The sequence below is a fragment of the Salvia splendens genome, chromosome 1 (assembly GCF_004379255.2).
Source record: "Salvia splendens isolate huo1 chromosome 1, SspV2, whole genome shotgun sequence".
Lineage (NCBI taxonomy): Eukaryota > Viridiplantae > Streptophyta > Magnoliopsida > Lamiales > Lamiaceae > Salvia > Salvia splendens.
Window position 1 is genome coordinate 5,603,255 of NC_056032.1, and position 19,121 is coordinate 5,622,375.

A 19,121-nucleotide genomic window follows, 5' to 3' on the forward strand; every position below is an offset into this window, starting at 1 on the left:
TAAAGTTGCTGAATCTTGGTCCCAAATTTTCAAAATAAATACTTCCAACAAAAGACAATACATATTTTTTATCACATATTTCGTTGGCTCATATTATTAATATGTTATATTTTTATAGTTATTAATAATGCAAACAAATAAATTGATTCTGTCGCACCTGATTTTTCAAGTACTGTAGTACATTTCTTTCCTTGGCTCATTTTCTTTGTGAATAGACTACACCGTTTAACGTGATGGCGATGACGCCCACATATAATTTTCCAGCTTCCATAATCCATATCACATAGTACAATTTTACAAAAATAATCCACCTACAGAATTGAGAACAAATCCAAACTCTACAATGTACCAATATTTATATTTTTCTACCGTTTTCCCTAATTTAAAACAACAAGAAGGGTATCTCTTGGCTTTCACCCAAATCCCATTCATCACTTTTTTTGCGCTATTGTGATGGTAATATAGTGAAATAAAGGTAACATACTAAATGTATTGTTGCTCTCAAGGGCCCCTCCATATTCTCTTTTCTTTTGACCACAAAAACTAGCATATTACAAAAGATTTCCTAATCTCTTGTGAGTAAAATTTGTATTAGTACTTTATATAATTATAGGTAAGAAAACAATGTATGTATGAAAACGTAGCACCAACTAAGGTAAAATTTAAACAATCTTTACAAGGAGTTACTTCTACTCTAAACCTAATCGTATGCTAGTGACTGAAGTAAAAGTACCTCTTTCATATCCTACGTCAATTTGTGAAGCAAGTAATTAATTTTAAACTCAATAACGCACATTTAAAAAAAACTAGGGATCTCGAAAAATATAAAAAAATTGATATAACAGTAACGAAAAATGGAGTAAAAGATACTGAATTTAGGTATACCGGAATTTATGCTAGAAAGTATGATATTTTTTCCGATAAATCCCATCTATATTGCTACCATATGCCAAAAGAAGTGCATATACTGTGAAACCAAAGTGATAGACATTTAGAACATACCAAAATATTGATATATACTACTTCGCATAATCGGTATATATTTATATTATAGATGTTAAAATTCTACTATAATATTTATTTATATATAATGACTAACTTTCTATAAGATTACTTTAAATGTCTAAAATGATCAATTAAAATGCAATGAGATGTCAAATTGTTAAATTCAAAAAAAAATTATTTGATCTGCTAAGTCATTGTCTATAGTCATGACAATTACAAAAATAAGATCCATTATTAAGCATTTATTTTATTTTGAATTTGTGATGGTAATTAGTTGTTAGAAAGTCTTTCAAAGAAGAAGAAGAAAGTAGAAAAGTCCTTATATTTGTTCATGTAGTCTAGAATGTTATTATGCATACGTTTAAAATTATTAAGTCAAAGTTTTCTATATGCAAATTAATAATTTCAGTATCATTGCTCGTCGGTATGTCGATAGTTTTGGTCTATGTTAAAATTACGATATATCAAAAAAAAGAAGGTATAGTATTACCTAAACAAAGGAAGTTATAGTACCAAAATAAAGGTATATGGAACTAATTAGATAGTAGTAGTATATTGAAATGCAAGTAACAATATGAAATTTATGTATAACTTAGATATAGATAAGGTAAGGTATGGTGATTTTAGAAGTTCAAGGAGTACTTTTCTAGTCAACAACCTTAATCTACCCTTTGTCTTTATTTCTAATTTAACTTTTCATTTAGTAATTGTTTTTCCTCACATATTTTCGCCAATAAATACCACTCCCTATTTCACCATTGTCTCTTCTCATCTCTCTCTCTTCACACAAATTAGACAAGATGATGATGATGAGTAGAAGAGTGTGTCTGAACCACGGTGGCAAAGTTGGAGAAGAAAAGAAGAAGGTGATGATGAAGACATGGGCGTTTAAAGGGTTCTTCAAGTTCATCGGAGAAAAGGTTTCGAGAGCTATGCCGGCGGCGGCAGGGAGGCGGAGGAGATGCTCGTGCAAAGTGTCGTCGTCAGCGAGTTTGGGGAGGTGTCGATCATATGCGGAAACGCTTGATGATTCGAGGAGAGCTGAAGCCATTGAAGACTGCATCGAGTTCTTCAACTCTTCTTCTTCTTCTTTGCAAAGATCTAATTCAGTTTCCAGCTCTTGCTAGTGTAACAAAATCGAATAGAGAGGAAAATAACATGATGTTTCATATTTTGTTTTTCTTTAGAATTTGCTCAAGATATGTATTTGTGCTTTGATTAGGCATGAAAAGGATAACTTCTAGTTTTCTTCTATGATGGCCTCAAATATTTGATGAAATATTGTTTCATGATTTTTCCGAAATGAAATGAATGAATTAAGTTGAAACTAAGAAAATTATTTGACTATGACCGATCATAATAAATAGTAATCCTCCGTCCTAAAATAGTTCTTTTCGGATTGTTACAAGATTGAGTCATTTTTTTAGCAAAAACTTTATCTTCTTTATACTTTATTTTTTCAACTTTAAAGTTTAACACATCAATTTTTTAATTTTCGTGCCCAATTAAAATGCATCAACTACCTTGGAACGACTATATAATAGAGGGATGTTAATTGTAAATCTATTTTTCGAATTGATGGTCATTGTAAATCCATAATATTTGATGAATAAATGTTATGTTCGACCATAATATGGTCAAATAATAGTACTCATTTTTTATTGGTCCGGACCGGGAGCTATTAATTTAAATAGACAAAAGCTTTTGTAGTTGTGTTGGGATATCAGCACATCATGTTTTATTATTAATTAATTAATTAATTAACTAATACTTGCTTTTATTTTAAATTTATTTTTTAGTTGGAAGTAGTAGTTCCACAAAAATCATAAATATCCGCCCCCTCCGTGGAGTTTAAAAATCAATTTGTTTTCAATAAAAGTCATATAAAATGTAGTAGTCTAATGGTTTGATTGTTGGGTTTTAAACTAGGAGGTCTAGGGTTCAACCCTCAACAAGAGCATATATTTTATTTTGTACTTTTTAAATTTATCAATTCATATTTATTAAATAATGGATTACCTTTAAATACTTTATGAAATCTAAACTTTTACTAATTTGCATATATTATGTTGTTATATTTATTTTTTAGTTAAAATTATTTTTAATCTTGTGTTAATGTTTATTTTTTTTCTAAAGTACTTATAATTTGTAATCCATGCATTTTAATTATTTTCTATGTAACAAAATAAACTTTTAAATATTTTTGAAATCTAAATATTTACTGCTATAGTTATATCACTTTTGTATATAATATTTACGATGATGATTTTGAATGTATATAATATTTACAATAATTTTATATTTTTACATGAATAATACATATTTGCAAGCTAATGCATGTTTATATTTTAACGAAGTTAGTGCTACTTAAATATTAATATAATATTATTTATTTTATTACTAAATATAATATTAAATTAAATATTAAATATTTATATATTAAATTCCACTCCTGGCATTTTCGGGGTCTGGATCCGCCATTGCCTTTACTACGCCTTGATTCCTTCAAAAACATCTAATAAAATTGGAACGATGTAGAGAAGATTAGCATGGCTCTCGATTGACAAACACGGATTTTGCATGTTTTTAAGGGTTAGATTGACTCGTTTTAAATGTCAATCATGCAAATTATGTTCTTAAACTGCATATGTTATACATTTGGTATTTTTGATGTGTTTGTTGACAAATGATAGAAAAAGATAGAAAAAATGTGCAAAAAGGCGAAGGTGCAGCAGCCTCTGTCCGAGCCCATTTTTTCAGCGAGTTTGAAATCCAATCATTGCTTACTACATACCACTCTCTTCGTCTTCGAAAGAGCTTCGCGTGGATATGTTGAACGTCCCAATCGGAGTTCTGTAGAGAAAGTTATGACCATTCTACGAACATTGCACAGTGCAGTCAAAGCTGACGGAAATTTAGGAGGAAATTCAAGGAAGAAAATAAATTGTTGCCCAAATCTCTCCCATTTATTGTAGAGCACGAAAATTATCAAAAATAAACCTTTTTTCCACCTATAAATACCTCTTAACCTAATTCGTCCTTCTCCATCTTAGAGCCTCCATTCATTCTCTATATGTACACTTTCTTTCATCTCTTATTCCACATATAATTCATCTATCTTTCATTGGAGCGGAGCTTTGCAGATCCACGCAAGAGAAGACTGAAAATTGAAGATTCGACCATGGGTTTTATCAATTTCTTTCATGTCTAGTACTTTTATTAGTTTTTACTACTTGTCTATGAGTAGTTAAACATCATTTGTGGATTTTTTGATAAAGACTATTATGAACATATTTTGATTTATTGAATTGAACCTTTCCCTAGCTCTTGTGATTGTTTTGCTTGTTCTTGTGCTTTTATTCTTCTTTTGTCTGGCCAACTTGAGAACTATGTCTGTTATTAAGTGAGAGATAGCTAGTTTTACGTGGTAAAAGGAACGAGTACATCACATAGGTTTATCAGCACTCGAGGGAGGGGACCATTTGTGAGGGCTTGAGTCTTATGATCTTAAGGAATTAGAATATAATCAATTGGAATGAGACTTTGATGGTTAGAGTCTAATATACTGGATAGGTGCACTCGAGAGAGGGCTTATCTGATAATTGCGACTTTCCTAATAATCCTAGAGACAATAAAGGTAAAGGTTCCGTGAGATTAATCATCACTAGGTCGTAGTAGTTGCATCATAAAACTCTACATTCTTTAGCCTGCTTGTTATCATGTTTTTGTACTTGTTTATTTATTTATGTCTAGTTTATAAAACCAAAACCAAAACCAAAACCAAAAACTTCATGTCTCTAGATAGTATATAACGCTTAGTATATAATAGCCAGTTGCAATTTTATTCCATGTGTTCGATATCTCGGTACTGACCTTTAGCTATACTAGATCTACCCTGTAAATTTACATGTATTTTTAGCACTAATAAATAGTGCATCATCAACTCTTGCGCGTGGATGTCATACATAAATTGGAAAAATGATATATAAAAGATTAGCATTACTCGTATTAAGTTAATACTTCTCTATCTAAGGTTGTTTATCCACCATCAAGAGGCCATCCCCAAGGGGCTAAAATTTTGAAAAGATTGACAATACTAATAAGTTACATGTGATAGTACAAAATTTCCAGAAAATATCAAGAATCACTTCCTAATTTAAATCCATCATATAGCAACCACTTGTATTTGCATAATTGCATGTATATTTTCATCTAACAAAGATGGTTTCTCAGGGGTCAAGGGAAAGTTTTTCTAGACCTTGAACTCCATGGCTGGAAGCCTTCTTCATCTCCAGAGCTCGCTTGTACGGGGGCGCAATAGGAGGTTGTACAGGATCTAAGCTCTGGTACGACCCATCTGCACGCTTGGGAAGTGGATATGAACGATCTGAGTCGAACCCATTGAGGTCACCACACGCCAAAAATGGGATATACACCTTGTTAGGCCCTTCAAGCCACCCGCTACTGCAATCTGTTAGCAAAATTTATGGTCAGAGAATACAGTATAGGAAAAAAACAAAATACTCCATGAAACTACTCTGAGGTGCTGGCTTTTCGCACTTAGTAGCATCTTTTTTTTTCTTTAGAAAGGGTTGATCATAGTTTGTATCCTCAACCAGCGGTTCTCAAAAAAAGTTATCAAACCTTTTCAATTAAAAAACCCCCAATGTTGAAAAAGTTCCGGCACTATACAATCCAGTGACGAAATGATGAACCACTTCACTAGATTCTTAGGAGGATTCTTAAATAGTAGCAACAAAAGTCCGCATATGAAACACCTAAGAATCTGGCGAGGTATTCATCGTTCTGTCACTGGATTCAGTAATATAGGGCATAAATTGAACTTTTACACTTTAGGAGAACACTGAAAGTTGGGACACAAACTATGATCAACCCAAAAAAAATGGGATCAGAATTACCTAGATCGTCAGCACCAGAAGGACTACCAATTTTCTCCAGGAGAAGATGCAAATCTTTGTGGTTGAATCCATCAGGAGGCGAGTAATTCTCACATACCACAAAAGCCTCTGTACAAGGAAACGAAAAAAGCATTTAAATAGCACGAAGATGCACGAATTATGCTTATGCTTATGGAGTCGAATTCAATTACCTATGCTTGAATTGCGGCTGCTTTTTGGCTTTGCAAATGTTACTTCCGTGAAAAATAATTTCAACTGTCAGGAAGGGGCAAAACAGAGGAGAATTATTTAGCATGCCGCATGGTTTACATAGAAAACTATTCATTTAAAAAATGAAAAAAATAGAATTATTTAGCATGCCGCATGGTTTACATAGATAATAGTTATGTTGGACATCATTATTCTCTATGTTAACAATTCAAGATTTTATAATGACAATTGATAGGAAGGTCAGATTAGTGCTGAAAAATATGAGAAAGAAAAATAAACTGAGGGCATTTACGCTGCAGCCAAATCAGAAGAAGAATCGGACATCAGTAAAGGAATCAGGAGAATAGATTACTAGTAATAATCTAACGCAATATATTTGTGAGCTATACAAGTATAACCCACCTGACAGTAAAGGAGACTAGTATCTTTCCCTCGAAATACTTTTGCGATAAACTTTCCACCTCTCTTAAGTATGTGGGTAACTATTGTCAACGCCTGCGAGTATGTTTGGGAATCCTCACATCAGAGTGAGGCTTGAAAATAAATATCTTATGTAGAGAAGAGTTTATGAGCAAAAAGACAATAATGAACTTGCATACACCATATTATAGTAAACATGTAGAATACATTGCAAGTGAAAAGGAAAACTGACTAAACGAGTGCATTTGTTCCATTCTTTTTCATGATTACTATTCAAATTAAGCTTCCCATCACAAATATTGTTCATATTTACTGACAATAAAATTCATAGGATTTCAATTTGCAAACAAACACGAATACTGCTGTTTTAGAAAGAAATGCATACAAAAATCTCCAGTATAGCAAACAAAAGATAATAATACTAACCGCCAATATGAGTTGGGACTGAACAAATTCATCCATGTCATGTAGGCCAGTTACTGAAATATGGAGAGGAAACAGGTTTATAGATGGATGATAATCATAATAACGGGATATGTGTATTGTAGAGTAGAAGCAAGTCTAAGTTGATGATCATTCGACCAACCATCAGGTGCTCCATCACACACGACAAGATCGGCCTTGCCTCCATCAAAATGTCTGATGACCTAAGATGAGAAACAATGGAACGCTGGAATGAGGTCCTAGAAGCATGCGATATGATAGAAAAAACTAAGAATCCGAATGCTATAATGGAGATATCAATACAAGAAAAATACAATTAATATAGAACTTCAGGTTTTGGGTTTTAGGACCCATACAAATGGACCAAGTAAATTCATATTGTTCATGTGATAGCAGAAATGAACAAGAAAAACAACGAATAAGTGCATTACGTTTCTATGCTTCTCAAGGACTTAGAAGGCTTGACAAATGATAATCAGTATAAGCAGGAATATTTGAAATAACATCTACATGGATGATAAAAAAAACTTGAAAAAAGTAAGATTTAAAGTTATGTGGGTGAGGCCATTTCACAAGACTGCTTTGACTGGTAGTTCCAACTTCTTGCTTAACCAGACCTTGCAAATATTTGTGATTCCCTGAATTCCAATTTGCATTTTGTCATTAGTTAGGAAAGCAAAATTTAAAAGTCGAATCCCATAACTATTCATGCTTCAAAGTAAGGAATAACCTATGGATGGCCTCGAGAAATAGCAATCGCAAAAGAAGTAAAGATTAATCACATGCACAAGCTTAACAACATATAGTCTGATAGACCAGGAAGAAAATGCACACCGTTTCAGCAGTGCGAGCATTGGTAATATCCCCTTGAACTTGAATAACACCTTCTATTGGAGCCATAGGCTGGAGATCGATTGCAACAATAAGTGGTAGATCACTATCACTGCAAAGTTATCAAGACGACAAAATACTCATCGTTATACACCGTCACACCAGTTAAAGCAGTTGATTAGATATTCGAATTACATATTAAGAGTTGAATCAAGGATCAGTGGACCACAAACACGGAGGGTGGGTCTTATGAGCACATTGTCTATACAGCACCAATATGTGTAAAATATAGATTAAATCATCCCAACACAGAAATGAGCGCAATAGTAAGAAAATACACTGTTCAGGCATACTTGGAATTAGGTGAGAGCTTTGCTGGGAGATAGAGGTTTCGACTCAAAACCTGGACAGAAGACAAGGCACACAAGGTTCAGTGAAAGGAAATAAAAATGCAAGAATCGCCCAGAAAAAAAAGGGAAGTAAAGCAACTATAAGATCTACTGAAAATGAACTACAACACACATTCACTAAAGTGTAAATCGTTGATAGGTAGTGCTTAGGATAGTATAGTTTTGATAGAATTCAATATCCTTGAGAAGTTGGGGAAGAAGGAAGATTTTGAAGTCGTATTGAATAAGTACGCAAAATAAAAGATATCGCATCAGCATAAGAACACAAATCATATTAAAGAAAGAGGCAAATTTCAAAGAACTTACATATCATATCAAAGAAATGAACAACAAAGGCGCACGCACACAAATTCTATATCAAAGCATACGCTTGGGAGTTATGTAGTCCCAGAACAAATAGTCTGAACTTTAAGCCTCTGATACATCACCATTTGAACAACTTTTAAAACAGATGTAACAGCATCATAAATATGGCAAGCACAAAAACGTCTTTATATTTTCTCTCAACATATATGAGTGCTTCCAGCACTAAGAAATTCATATATCCCATCAACATCTAACTTTTAACAAACTCATCACCAAATTACAGATACCTGACTCCAGCTCCCTGGTGCTGCGCACAAATCTACTACTCGCTTCACCCCTGTATATTATCATCACATTATCATTTACTTGGATATAACATATTTATGAAACTGCACCTGTTAATCAAATATAGATAAAGTGAACACGCCGAATGTACTGAAAGATCAATCCAGTGTCTACAAACCTTCGAATATGTTATATTCTTCATCAATCTGTAGCAGTTTGAAGGCGCTCCGAGCACGCCATCCTTCCTCTTTGGCTTTCCTATAGTAAATATCCTGAAAAAAATCCAATCAACCCAATCAAACAAAATTCGAGATAGGAAACACATCACTTATATTATAGTATTAAAAAAGAAAAAAGAGAAACTTTAGCAAGAAAATGGAGAGGAGCTGAAGTTACCCTTTTATCTCTCGACGCTTTCCCCATTGCTTTCAATTTAACTATTTCCTGGCAGCCAGACTTCCTGAATAAAAGATGAAAACTTCACTCCTGAAACTGGGATTTCCTGAATAAAACCAGGAAATAAAAAATAAATCAAAATTGAAGCTTTTTAAGTCGGTAATTTCTTCGAACAGTTTATGCGCATACAGAACAAGCTCATTCAGCTACGTTACTTTCAGCTCAAAAGCCACGTATGCCTTCCAGATCAACTACAAATATACCCAACAAACCTAAATCTCGTTGCTAGTAAAACTCAATGGCTTTGTAGTATCATAAAATTGTCATTGACATATAATATACAAACATCCAAATTCGAAAAAAATAAACTTCTAACGAGAAGTTATCAATCGTCAAGTCGCAGAAAACCTAGAAGCTTTGGACGGCTACGGCGGCGAGAAATTCCGGGCGACGGAGATGGGATGGAGGAGAGAGAGAAACAGCCTTAATGATAGTACTCCATATTGTAACATATTCATGGGCCGAAATATTTAGGCCCAGTATGAAATGAAAATGGGCCTTGTTTTTGGGCCATTAAATATGTGATCAATTTTAGGATGATACTAACATTTTGGGTAATTAGAGAACTAATACAAAATATTTTATAATTATTTATATTGATACAAAAAGTTTAAAGATTAAATAAATAATAAAAAATTTATTTCTTGTTTATTTTAATAAAAAAATTTTATTTATGTTTAACGTTGGTAACTCTGTGTCTATGTTGAGTATAATAGGTTTTATCTTTGTTTTATGTTGCTATAAAAAGTGATACTCCTTTCGTCCTAATTAAGTTTGGGCAAAACTTTTGTGCACAGAGACTAAGAATTGTGTTGAATGAAAATAAAATAGAATAGGAGAGAGACATAAAATAAGAGAGATAAAAGAGAGTGAAGTAGGTGATGGAATAAAGAGTGATTAGATTTTTTTTATTTTTTGTTAAAAGAAAATGACTCAACTTAGTTGAGATATCCCAAAAAGAAATACGACTCAACTTAATACTATTATTATTTTATTTTTGTACACAATTTTTCCTCATTGTTTCATGTTTAGTACGTCTATATAGGTAAAGCTTAACATCAAAACACATAGAATGACATAATATATTAAATTGAAATTGTGGATGAACTTTTTGTAATGCAAACTTTAAACATTTAGTACAATGGAATATGAAACAAATGTGAAACATTATGAATAAATTATATAATTATACTAGATTTTGAGCATTATATTTGTAAACAAGTACTTCATCCATTTACTAAAAATAGTTTTATTGGTGGACGACATAAGTTTAATACAAAGTACTATGAAAGAAAGAGATAAATTGCGTAAAACAGGAGAAAGAAAATTGGAACTTAATTGGGACTTTTAATCGCGGACAAGGAAATAATAAATTGTGAATAACTTCCTATTTTAATAAGGAATTAATTTTGGTGGATGGATAAAAATAAAAAAAATGAGATTATTTTCTGTTCACTAATAGAATTATGTTTAAGGACCAAGCCTTGTTATTTCACTGTTTTAAAGACTCTTCGAATTTTTTGTCCTTCACGTTTATTCTGTTCTTTTTTTTATATAATTTAAATCCAAAGTACTATTATCTATTAGCGGTCCAATAACTAATCTTTTCGGTGATTTAGTGATTCAAAGTGATTGAAGCTATTATCGTTGATTTAACTCATTTAAGTATGGAGTCATTGTCACTCAATTTACATTACATATCTTGTGTTTCTTCACATTTATTAGTTACATTTATTAGTTGCACATGCCTAAGCCCGAGTGCTTGGACTAGGATTTTCGTAGCATAATCGAAAGATATTCACTCATTTGATTTATGTCGAACTTAATATACACTTTCATTTTTCATAAAAAAAACATTATATTTCATGTAAAATATGATTTTACAAGCATGAAAAGTTACAAAGGTCAAATATAGGGATTCAATAAGAGTGCAAATGAATTTCCAATTTGTCATCGGATTTGGATATGAACTTAAATCCAAATGCCTGACCTGCTTAGTAGTGCATCTTTATATGTGAATCCATGATCTGTTTGATGTATGATTGGTCATCCAGCTCACAAAACAAGTCAGATTCTCATGAATTCATGGGTTTTATTTCATTTCATTGAAGAAGAAGCTTTGAGGCTGGAAAAGAAAGAAGAAAATGTATGGTTGAAATCAGTCAATCAATTCGTCGAACAGTTGGCGGACCACGTGGGATTCATTAATAACCTATGTAAATAATTCATTTTTGTAGATTTTTTTGGATTAGTTGAGCGATACATTAATATCCATAATTTGTTCATTAAGAATGGATGGTCATTAAGAACTATAACAAAGTTTTTGAATTATCGACGTATTTCAGTTAATAACTAAATAATGGATTAGCAAATATTATGTTGTTTATTAGCATTATAAATCAAGACTCCTAAACTTTTTATATTTTGATTCTTATTATTTTTAGTTAATTCATGATGTTTTCACCACATGAATGATTCGCCCCCGTTTTGATTTAGAAGATATTATTTCAATTATTAGTCTCCAAAATTGATAACATTTCACATTCAACTATTGAACCGAATCAATAGAGAACCTCTCAAAATAGATTAATTGATCATACATGTGACAAATAAATGTAATAATATTCGATTTATGGAGACATAAATGCTCACACCCCGGAATTTGTTGCAACTAATTATTCATTCTGGTTTTTATTACTGAGAGCATTGTAATGAATAATTTTAGAAAAGTTAATACCTATATTTCATGAAATTAATACAAAATTCTCATGAATTACAAAAAAAAGGCAATTCATGGACAGACAATTTATCAAAAATGTTAAAATTTAAACTTCACAAAAAATACTTCACCTAAATATATTCTATACTTTAACCAATAGTTCTAACTTTTTTTGTTAAATCGCAATTTTTATAATTTAAAATAATATTCTCTGCATCACTATATGAATACACATCAATATGTGGTAGTGGACATAAATCAAAACCAAATCATCAAAATATAAACATTTATATATGTGTATGTCATGAAGATATATATGAAACATTGCAAGAACATTATTCCATCTTGATCGGATAACAATGATACTATTAATTAACAAGCAATAATTAAGTAGGTTTAACTTTTTTTTAAGTAGGTTTAAGTTTAACACTATACAAAGTGCAATTATGGAATTTTTCCTTTTAAATTGGTACACTAATTGTACATTGCGTAACTAATGTGGATAAATAAATTGTGAGAGATCACTATTACGTAATTAATTGCACTAACGCCTACAACGCGTGACAGCCTCAATTTTAGTCGATAAAATAAAATTATATCAGCATTTATACCAAGTCGAACAACCCCTACTATTGGAAAAGTCATAAATAATTGAAGACATAGTATTCGAAGTTGATCTATTATTAAGTATAAGTTGGTACTTAGCGTCTACCCAAAGCATGACTCTGCGTACTAAGCGTCAACGCATGGTCCGTCGACGAGTAGTGACGTACTTAGGCACAACGGCCTTAAACGGCTAGCCGTTTTTTTTTAATTAAATTCATTTCTTATGCATAAATATATCCACTTCACACACGTTCATCTGCACTTCCCCATTTCGTCTTCCAATGGATCCCAAAGAATATAAAAAATAATTCGAAAATTATACTCCAAGTCTTGAAGTTGATCCGCGATCCACGCAATCTATCATTTGGTCCATCTTCCCATTCAATACATTTTCAAACGTAGCACAACTATTTTCTAGGATTTTGATCGAATTTATAAATAATAAAGCTAATGAATGTAAATAGTGTTAAGTACTTATATTTTTCACATGACATAGATTCAGTGAATAGAGATAAAATGATAAATACTTGGACAATTAAATAATTTTTTTAAAAAAATTATGCACCGAGATGACATTTCTCTTATAAGTTATAGTAATAAGTGTCGCAAATGGACAATAATGTAGCTGAGAGAGTTGTTGAGGAAGTTGAATACACTATGTTGCTATTCATTTAATAAATCAATCTAAATTTTTTTAACAAATTATTTTTCCCATATTGCTAATGTATAGTACCTATTATTACAATTGTAACTCTATGGGCTCTTTACAATTAATTCTCTATATAAAACTGTAATTTACAATATACACATGGAGCATATACACGAATATTATTGTAATATATAAAGTAAATTAAACAAATTACAACAAACTTTGCTAAGAACCTCAAGCTCGAACATCCATTTGCATATTTTTCAATTTATCGTATTTTGTCGATGGAATTCGATTCGAGTACATGATTCTTTAAATAATAAAGTAAGAAACTCCACAAACTAAACAATTCAAATACATATCATTCACTTATTTTCTTTCGAATCTTTTTCCTTGTCGGAACGGACCCTCCCGTCCGTTCCGGCCATCATCAAATACTTATCCTTTCGGGTCAAACTGGTGCACTCGAACCCGAGCGCACCGCCCAACACCCTTTGAATATAATTCGCAACCTCAATCGCCGACCTCCCGCCTCTAATTGTGAGCTCCGGAGGCAATTGGTTCAAAAACGTGATCTCAAAACTAGGTCTCGGGTTCATGTAAACGAAATACGGGTCAAGTAACTTGAATCCCCGGGTCGTCGTCCCGTAAAAAACGCTTTGCTTCACGTTAATTGCAACGGGCACGATTCTGTCACTCAATTCGGCAAATAGTGCGCTGAACCGCAAGAGGAAAGATTCTCTACAAGTTGTCCCCTCGGGGCAAATGACCAAATCGCCCTCCTCCAACAAACGCTTTATGTTATCGGCGTCCTTTTGGCGCTCTCGCGACAGGGCGACTGCTTTGATGGGTGAAATGAACTCGGAGAACTTACTTATGCTGTAAGTTACACAACTAATCTTACGGCCAAGTGCCACTGCAACGACCACCGGATCAAGGATGGTCCGGTGGTTGCAGACAAAGAGGACCCCACCACCGCTACCTGGTGTGGGTGGCGGGGGTGGGTTTCCCTTCACGATTAGCTTGATACCTAATAGCTTGTAGATGTACCAAACAATTTTTTCGGGAAGAGGGATAGTGAGGTAAACTCTCATAAGAGACAAAACGAAGCTAATCGGCAACCATAGAAATGTGACGAGTGCGACTAGTGGCGTTGGCCGTTGGACTAGGCGGCCCTCGTGAAAAATGACCGGAGATAGAAGCTTCTCTCTTGGTAGGGGTTCGGTTCTAGCCCTTGGCACCATGTATGCCTCCTGCATAATTGACACTAGGGTTGAGTAACAAAATTATTAAATATTTTGTTACATTTCTATAACAAATCTTTTATTTACAATTGCCTATGCACATTGGAAAATATACACATGGACATGGGGTTCGCTTAAATCTTTTAATGATGCGAAAATGAATTGAATCTACACTACTTTGGTGTACAATTAATGAATATGGGTCCCAATTTAGAGGGATGATACTATTACTTTTGGATAAAAAGTTGAAGTAGTAAATATGATTGGTGTCTATTAATTACATACCATCCTTTTTTGAGCCAAAAGATATAAATACAATATAATGATTTACCACTAGGTATTGACAGCAAGGAGGATTTAAATGGAACTAAAATCAAATGCTTTTCAACCACTAGCCTAACTTCACGATTCATATAGTTAGAATAGACAATTTATCAAATTCAAACATTAGTTTTTATCACATATAAATATACATCGAACGCATTTTTATACGTGTTACAAAATGCTTAACCCAAATAAATAGAGTAGCAAAATATCAGCCTATAAGCAGTACAAAAAATAAGAATTGTTTTAAACAACAATCACAAAATACACGACAAAGCATCCACCGCAAAGGTAAATCACACAAAAACAACGAAAACACACGAATGATCGGAAAACCAATCTACACATGCAAATAGTATAGAAAATGAAGTGATTATTGGTACCTTGCAGTTGGACATGAAATGGTGATCAGTCACCCCATCTCCAAGTCCCAAATCAGGCAAATTTGAACCAAATTCTTGGACAAGATCCATTTCCTTAAATTTTCCAACAATAACCCCCGGTTTCTTAACAAATCCCGAGGCACGCCCCCATTTTGTGACGTCCAACTCTGTTCCAACAACCTTATCTGCCCCAAAATAGTTCTTGCAAAAGTGTTCAACCATGATTCTTGGAGTGGATGTAATGATGTACCTCTTTCCAAACGAATTGAACACCTCCCACGTCTCCGGATTCACGTCCCCCGCGTAGAATTTGGGGAGGACGGACTTGGAAACGAGCTCAACGTCTCGGATCCTCAGCCCCGCGAACGAGATGAAGATGAAGATGCGGATGGCAAGCGATTCGGAGATGAAGAGATTGACGAGGTAGACAATTGGGACGGATGCGAGGAGGATTAGGGCGCGGAGGAGGCTCCCGGCCTCGAGGGCCATGAGCATGAAGTAGGGGAAGGCATCCCTAGACCGCAGGAGGGTGCCGTCTAGGGTGGCCACCACGGTGTCATTTGATCGATCCTTCGTCGTGTATTTCGACGTTGGGTCGAAATGCCGACGAGCATGCATTTTTTTTATTTTTTTTGGTGGGAGAGTGTGGTTGAAGAGTTTGATTGTTTGGATCAATATGTGTGAGGTTGTTGTGTAGCTAAGGAGGGATTTAAATAGAGTTGGGCAACATGGGCTCACTAAAGTAGTTGGTGGCATTAAGACTAGGGTTTGGTATGTGGTTGTAGGGATGTCAATCGGGCCAGCCCACCGGGTTTCGGGCCAACCCTATTCGGGTTGCGGGTCAATCGGGTGCGGGCTAATCAAGATGTGATTTTTCCGGGTTATAAAAGTTCAACCCTAACCCTAAAAGGTTCGGTTTCAGGCTAGCCCATCGGGTTAATCGGGTTGCTACCGATAAAATTAACATGCGATCAATCCAATAAATAATGGTGAAAATTAGTTATATTTATAAAATGTAAAATATTTAATTATGATAAATTTGAGATATATGCTTAAACTCAAACATAAACATGATCAAATACTAATATTTGAGATTTATGCAAAATAAAACATAAACATCAAGAAATTTTAAAGCATGTTTAGAAATTTAAATATATTTTTTAGTGAATTTGAAGTTTCTAATTCATTTATCTATTATTATATTAATAAAAACATAATATATGATTTATATATTTGATATATAAAATGGAAAGTTATTTTTTCAGTAATCTATATTATAAAATAATCAATGAAGTGTCGAATTAGAGTCAAACAAATAGAACAATAGAATTTTTTTCGGGTTTCCGGGCTATCCCATTGGGTTTTCGGGTCTGGCCCTAACGGGTTGTGGGTTGATCGGGCTGTAATTTTATCGGGCTGAAAATGTTCATCCCTAACCCTATAAATTTGGCGGGCTATTCGGGTCAGGCCACGGGTTGCGGGTTAAATTGACATCTCTATGTGGTTGAGAGAGAGAATCTAAAATAAAGTACAGTACTTTTTTTTCTATTTTTATGCATATTATGAATATGTAAATTTCTTCCTATTTTTAACCCTTTTGGGTGATCTATCGATGTTTAAATACATGATTTACCATGGTTCACTGTTAAAAAATTATGAGTTACCAAGAGACTAATTCGTCGATGGACCATGTTATCGACGGATTATCGATGTATTTCATCCGCCGACAAAAAAAAAATATTACCGTCGACGTTAGAAAATCACTGACAGAATATGCAGTCGGCAAATCATCGGACTTCACAATATTACTGACGATATGCTATCGGAAAAATATCATAATTTATCTGTAATTAACAACAATATTAAGTGCTTGGTAATTCCGTCGATAAAGCATGTTTTTTCAGTGATTCTTAATTTTTTATAATAATAATGAGTCAATATTTTAATTTGTAGTAGGCTAAATATTTTTGGTGATCGAGAAACATGACTTTGGTTCTAAAAACTAAAGTCTACAAAGCCATAATTGAAATTAAATATTTAAGGTCATAATTCAAAAAATCGAGAAAAACAGTAAATATGTTAAATGCGAAAAAAGGGGTAAATTTATTGGCATCGATTAATAATGTTATGTTGCACAAAATAAATTCATTGGCACAGGTCATGTTGTATCCTATTTTTCTTGCTACCAATTAAAAGCTTCACCAAAAAAGAATGAAAAGTCTGACAGCAGTGATAAGTCACAGTAATTTAACAATTCACATAAGTTAAAATTTATATATCTGGGAGTTTTGTTGCATAGTATATCATCTACGGTAGTTTCACTATATTAACGTATACTCATATTGGTAGTATATGTTGAATGCAATGGGTACAGACTGATATTTTTTTCAATAATTAAATATACTCACTTCTTTTATGTTTGTATATACTGCATACATTTTTATTAGCTATTTCAAACTCAACATAAGATTGATAGCTCCTATTTTTGTCCTTGTTAAAGGTGCAATAAATTTATTTCCATGATACCATGGTACGTACCTAATATTATTAGAGTGCTTGGACTTTTATATTATGGTGAATTATTTGAATTGGGCCAAACTTTTATGTGAATTATTTGAACTGTACCCTACTTTTTCCAAGAGAATTCCAACTTTATTGAGTTCAATTTGGGCTCCTTTTGCATATTTGGAATGGCTTATTTAATGTTTGAGATATCAACACTATTTTGTAGTTTAACGTCAAGTTTTAAAAAATAATATTTGGGCCCCTAAATTATATTTTGATCTAGTTTGTCTATTAACGGACCCTTATTGTGGTTCAACTTTAAAAATGTTTAGAAAAATCCCTACCTTTTAAAAAAAGTGAAAATTGTATTCTAAATATTGCACAAGCTATATTTTAGAGTGGTACGAGACTATACATGTGTTGGGCCTAGTTTTCCCACAAGCTAGAGATCTCGCTTTGCAAAACCATATGTACGAGCTCGAGCTCGAGCTTGGGTCGGCAGTCGACTGTTGGGCTCGAGCACACAGATTACACACATAAAACATGCACCACACTCACGTAAAAGTAAAACTCACATAGGCCTCTCCCCCTAATTTAAATTTTAGTCCATCTTTTTTCTTGGCTTTTCCTTTTTCTTTTCAATCATATATTATAAATTTAGGGTTACTTTTCACTTTTCAATTTACAATTATAAATTTATATCAATTATTTAATTATATGGAACAAAAGATTTAAAAAGGAATTAGACTATTATAATTCCAAATTAAATTAAATTAAATGTTGTAATTATAAGACAATTACAAATTTATTGTACCAAACACACCCTGATACTCAATTCAAGTAGTAGTTCAATTCGAAGCGACTCGATTTGGCTTACATTCTCCACCATGTGCACTACAATCTTTAAACCTACTACTTTGAACACAGACTATATTTAGATTGTGAACATATATAATTAAAATGGGACCCACTGAAGTGATATTGGGCCTGGGCTTGGGCCCTTACAGGTAAGCAAAATTAAAATAATACACAAAGACATGGGTAGTTAAGTTGTGGGGTTGGGGAACACTTACTCCAAAATCTAAATGGGCCCACAAATTGCTTAAGCCCATAGTCTCTGCATGTGTGCCTGATTCTTTGATTGAAAACTCCAATTACTTTACTTTTTTAATACAAAACGAGCTAAAATATAAATATATATCAAACATCCCACACAACAAAATATCTAACCATCTATCCTTTTTTAATTATATGAAGCCGCGTATTTAATCTTGGTCCAGTTATAATCGACAAAGCTGGAGATGTCAAAGTCTCGAAATGACTTGAAATTCACATCTAACTTGGAAAAACGAACTGAGAAATCGAACAAAGCACTCTAATATCTTTAGGTTCGATGAGGCTTTGT

The 19,121-nt window shown here is 33.2% G+C and overlaps 3 protein-coding genes across 7 annotated transcripts; 1 reads left to right on the plus strand and 2 right to left on the minus strand.

Moving 5' to 3' along the window:
* Positions 1-1,776: 1,776 nt before the first annotated feature.
* On the plus strand, positions 1,777-2,332 carry LOC121804427. The gene has a single exon (XM_042203971.1). It carries the CDS (start codon positions 1,806-1,808, stop codon positions 2,130-2,132), a length of 327 nt encoding a protein of 108 aa, XP_042059905.1. The 5' UTR covers positions 1,777-1,805; the 3' UTR covers positions 2,133-2,332.
* Positions 2,333-4,989: 2,657 nt separating this feature from the next.
* On the minus strand, positions 4,990-9,710 carry LOC121809829 (putative tRNA (cytidine(32)/guanosine(34)-2'-O)-methyltransferase). Of its 5 annotated transcripts, none has more exons than XM_042210663.1 (12): positions 9,635-9,710; positions 9,227-9,332; positions 9,009-9,102; positions 8,833-8,882; positions 8,183-8,232; positions 7,833-7,941; positions 7,141-7,201; positions 6,981-7,033; positions 6,537-6,629; positions 6,116-6,179; positions 5,925-6,032; positions 4,990-5,476 (listed from the first exon to the last, which is right to left on the minus strand). In XM_042210663.1, exons 2-12 carry the CDS (start codon positions 9,251-9,253, stop codon positions 5,235-5,237), a joined length of 951 nt encoding a protein of 316 aa, XP_042066597.1. In that variant the 5' UTR covers positions 9,254-9,332; positions 9,635-9,710; the 3' UTR covers positions 4,990-5,234. The 5 variants fall into 5 exon arrangements, with proteins under 5 accessions (XP_042066597.1, XP_042066606.1, XP_042066589.1 ...); XM_042210672.1 differs by having other exon boundaries at positions 9,603-9,703; XM_042210655.1 differs by having other exon boundaries at positions 9,499-9,703.
* A 3,719-nt stretch (positions 9,711-13,429) lies between these two features.
* On the minus strand, positions 13,430-15,876 carry LOC121794635 (glycerol-3-phosphate 2-O-acyltransferase 6-like). The gene is made up of 2 exons (XM_042192890.1): positions 15,212-15,876; positions 13,430-14,513 (listed from the first exon to the last, which is right to left on the minus strand). Exons 1-2 carry the CDS (start codon positions 15,827-15,829, stop codon positions 13,626-13,628), a joined length of 1,506 nt encoding a protein of 501 aa, XP_042048824.1. The 5' UTR covers positions 15,830-15,876; the 3' UTR covers positions 13,430-13,625.
* Positions 15,877-19,121: the final 3,245 nt, after the last annotated feature.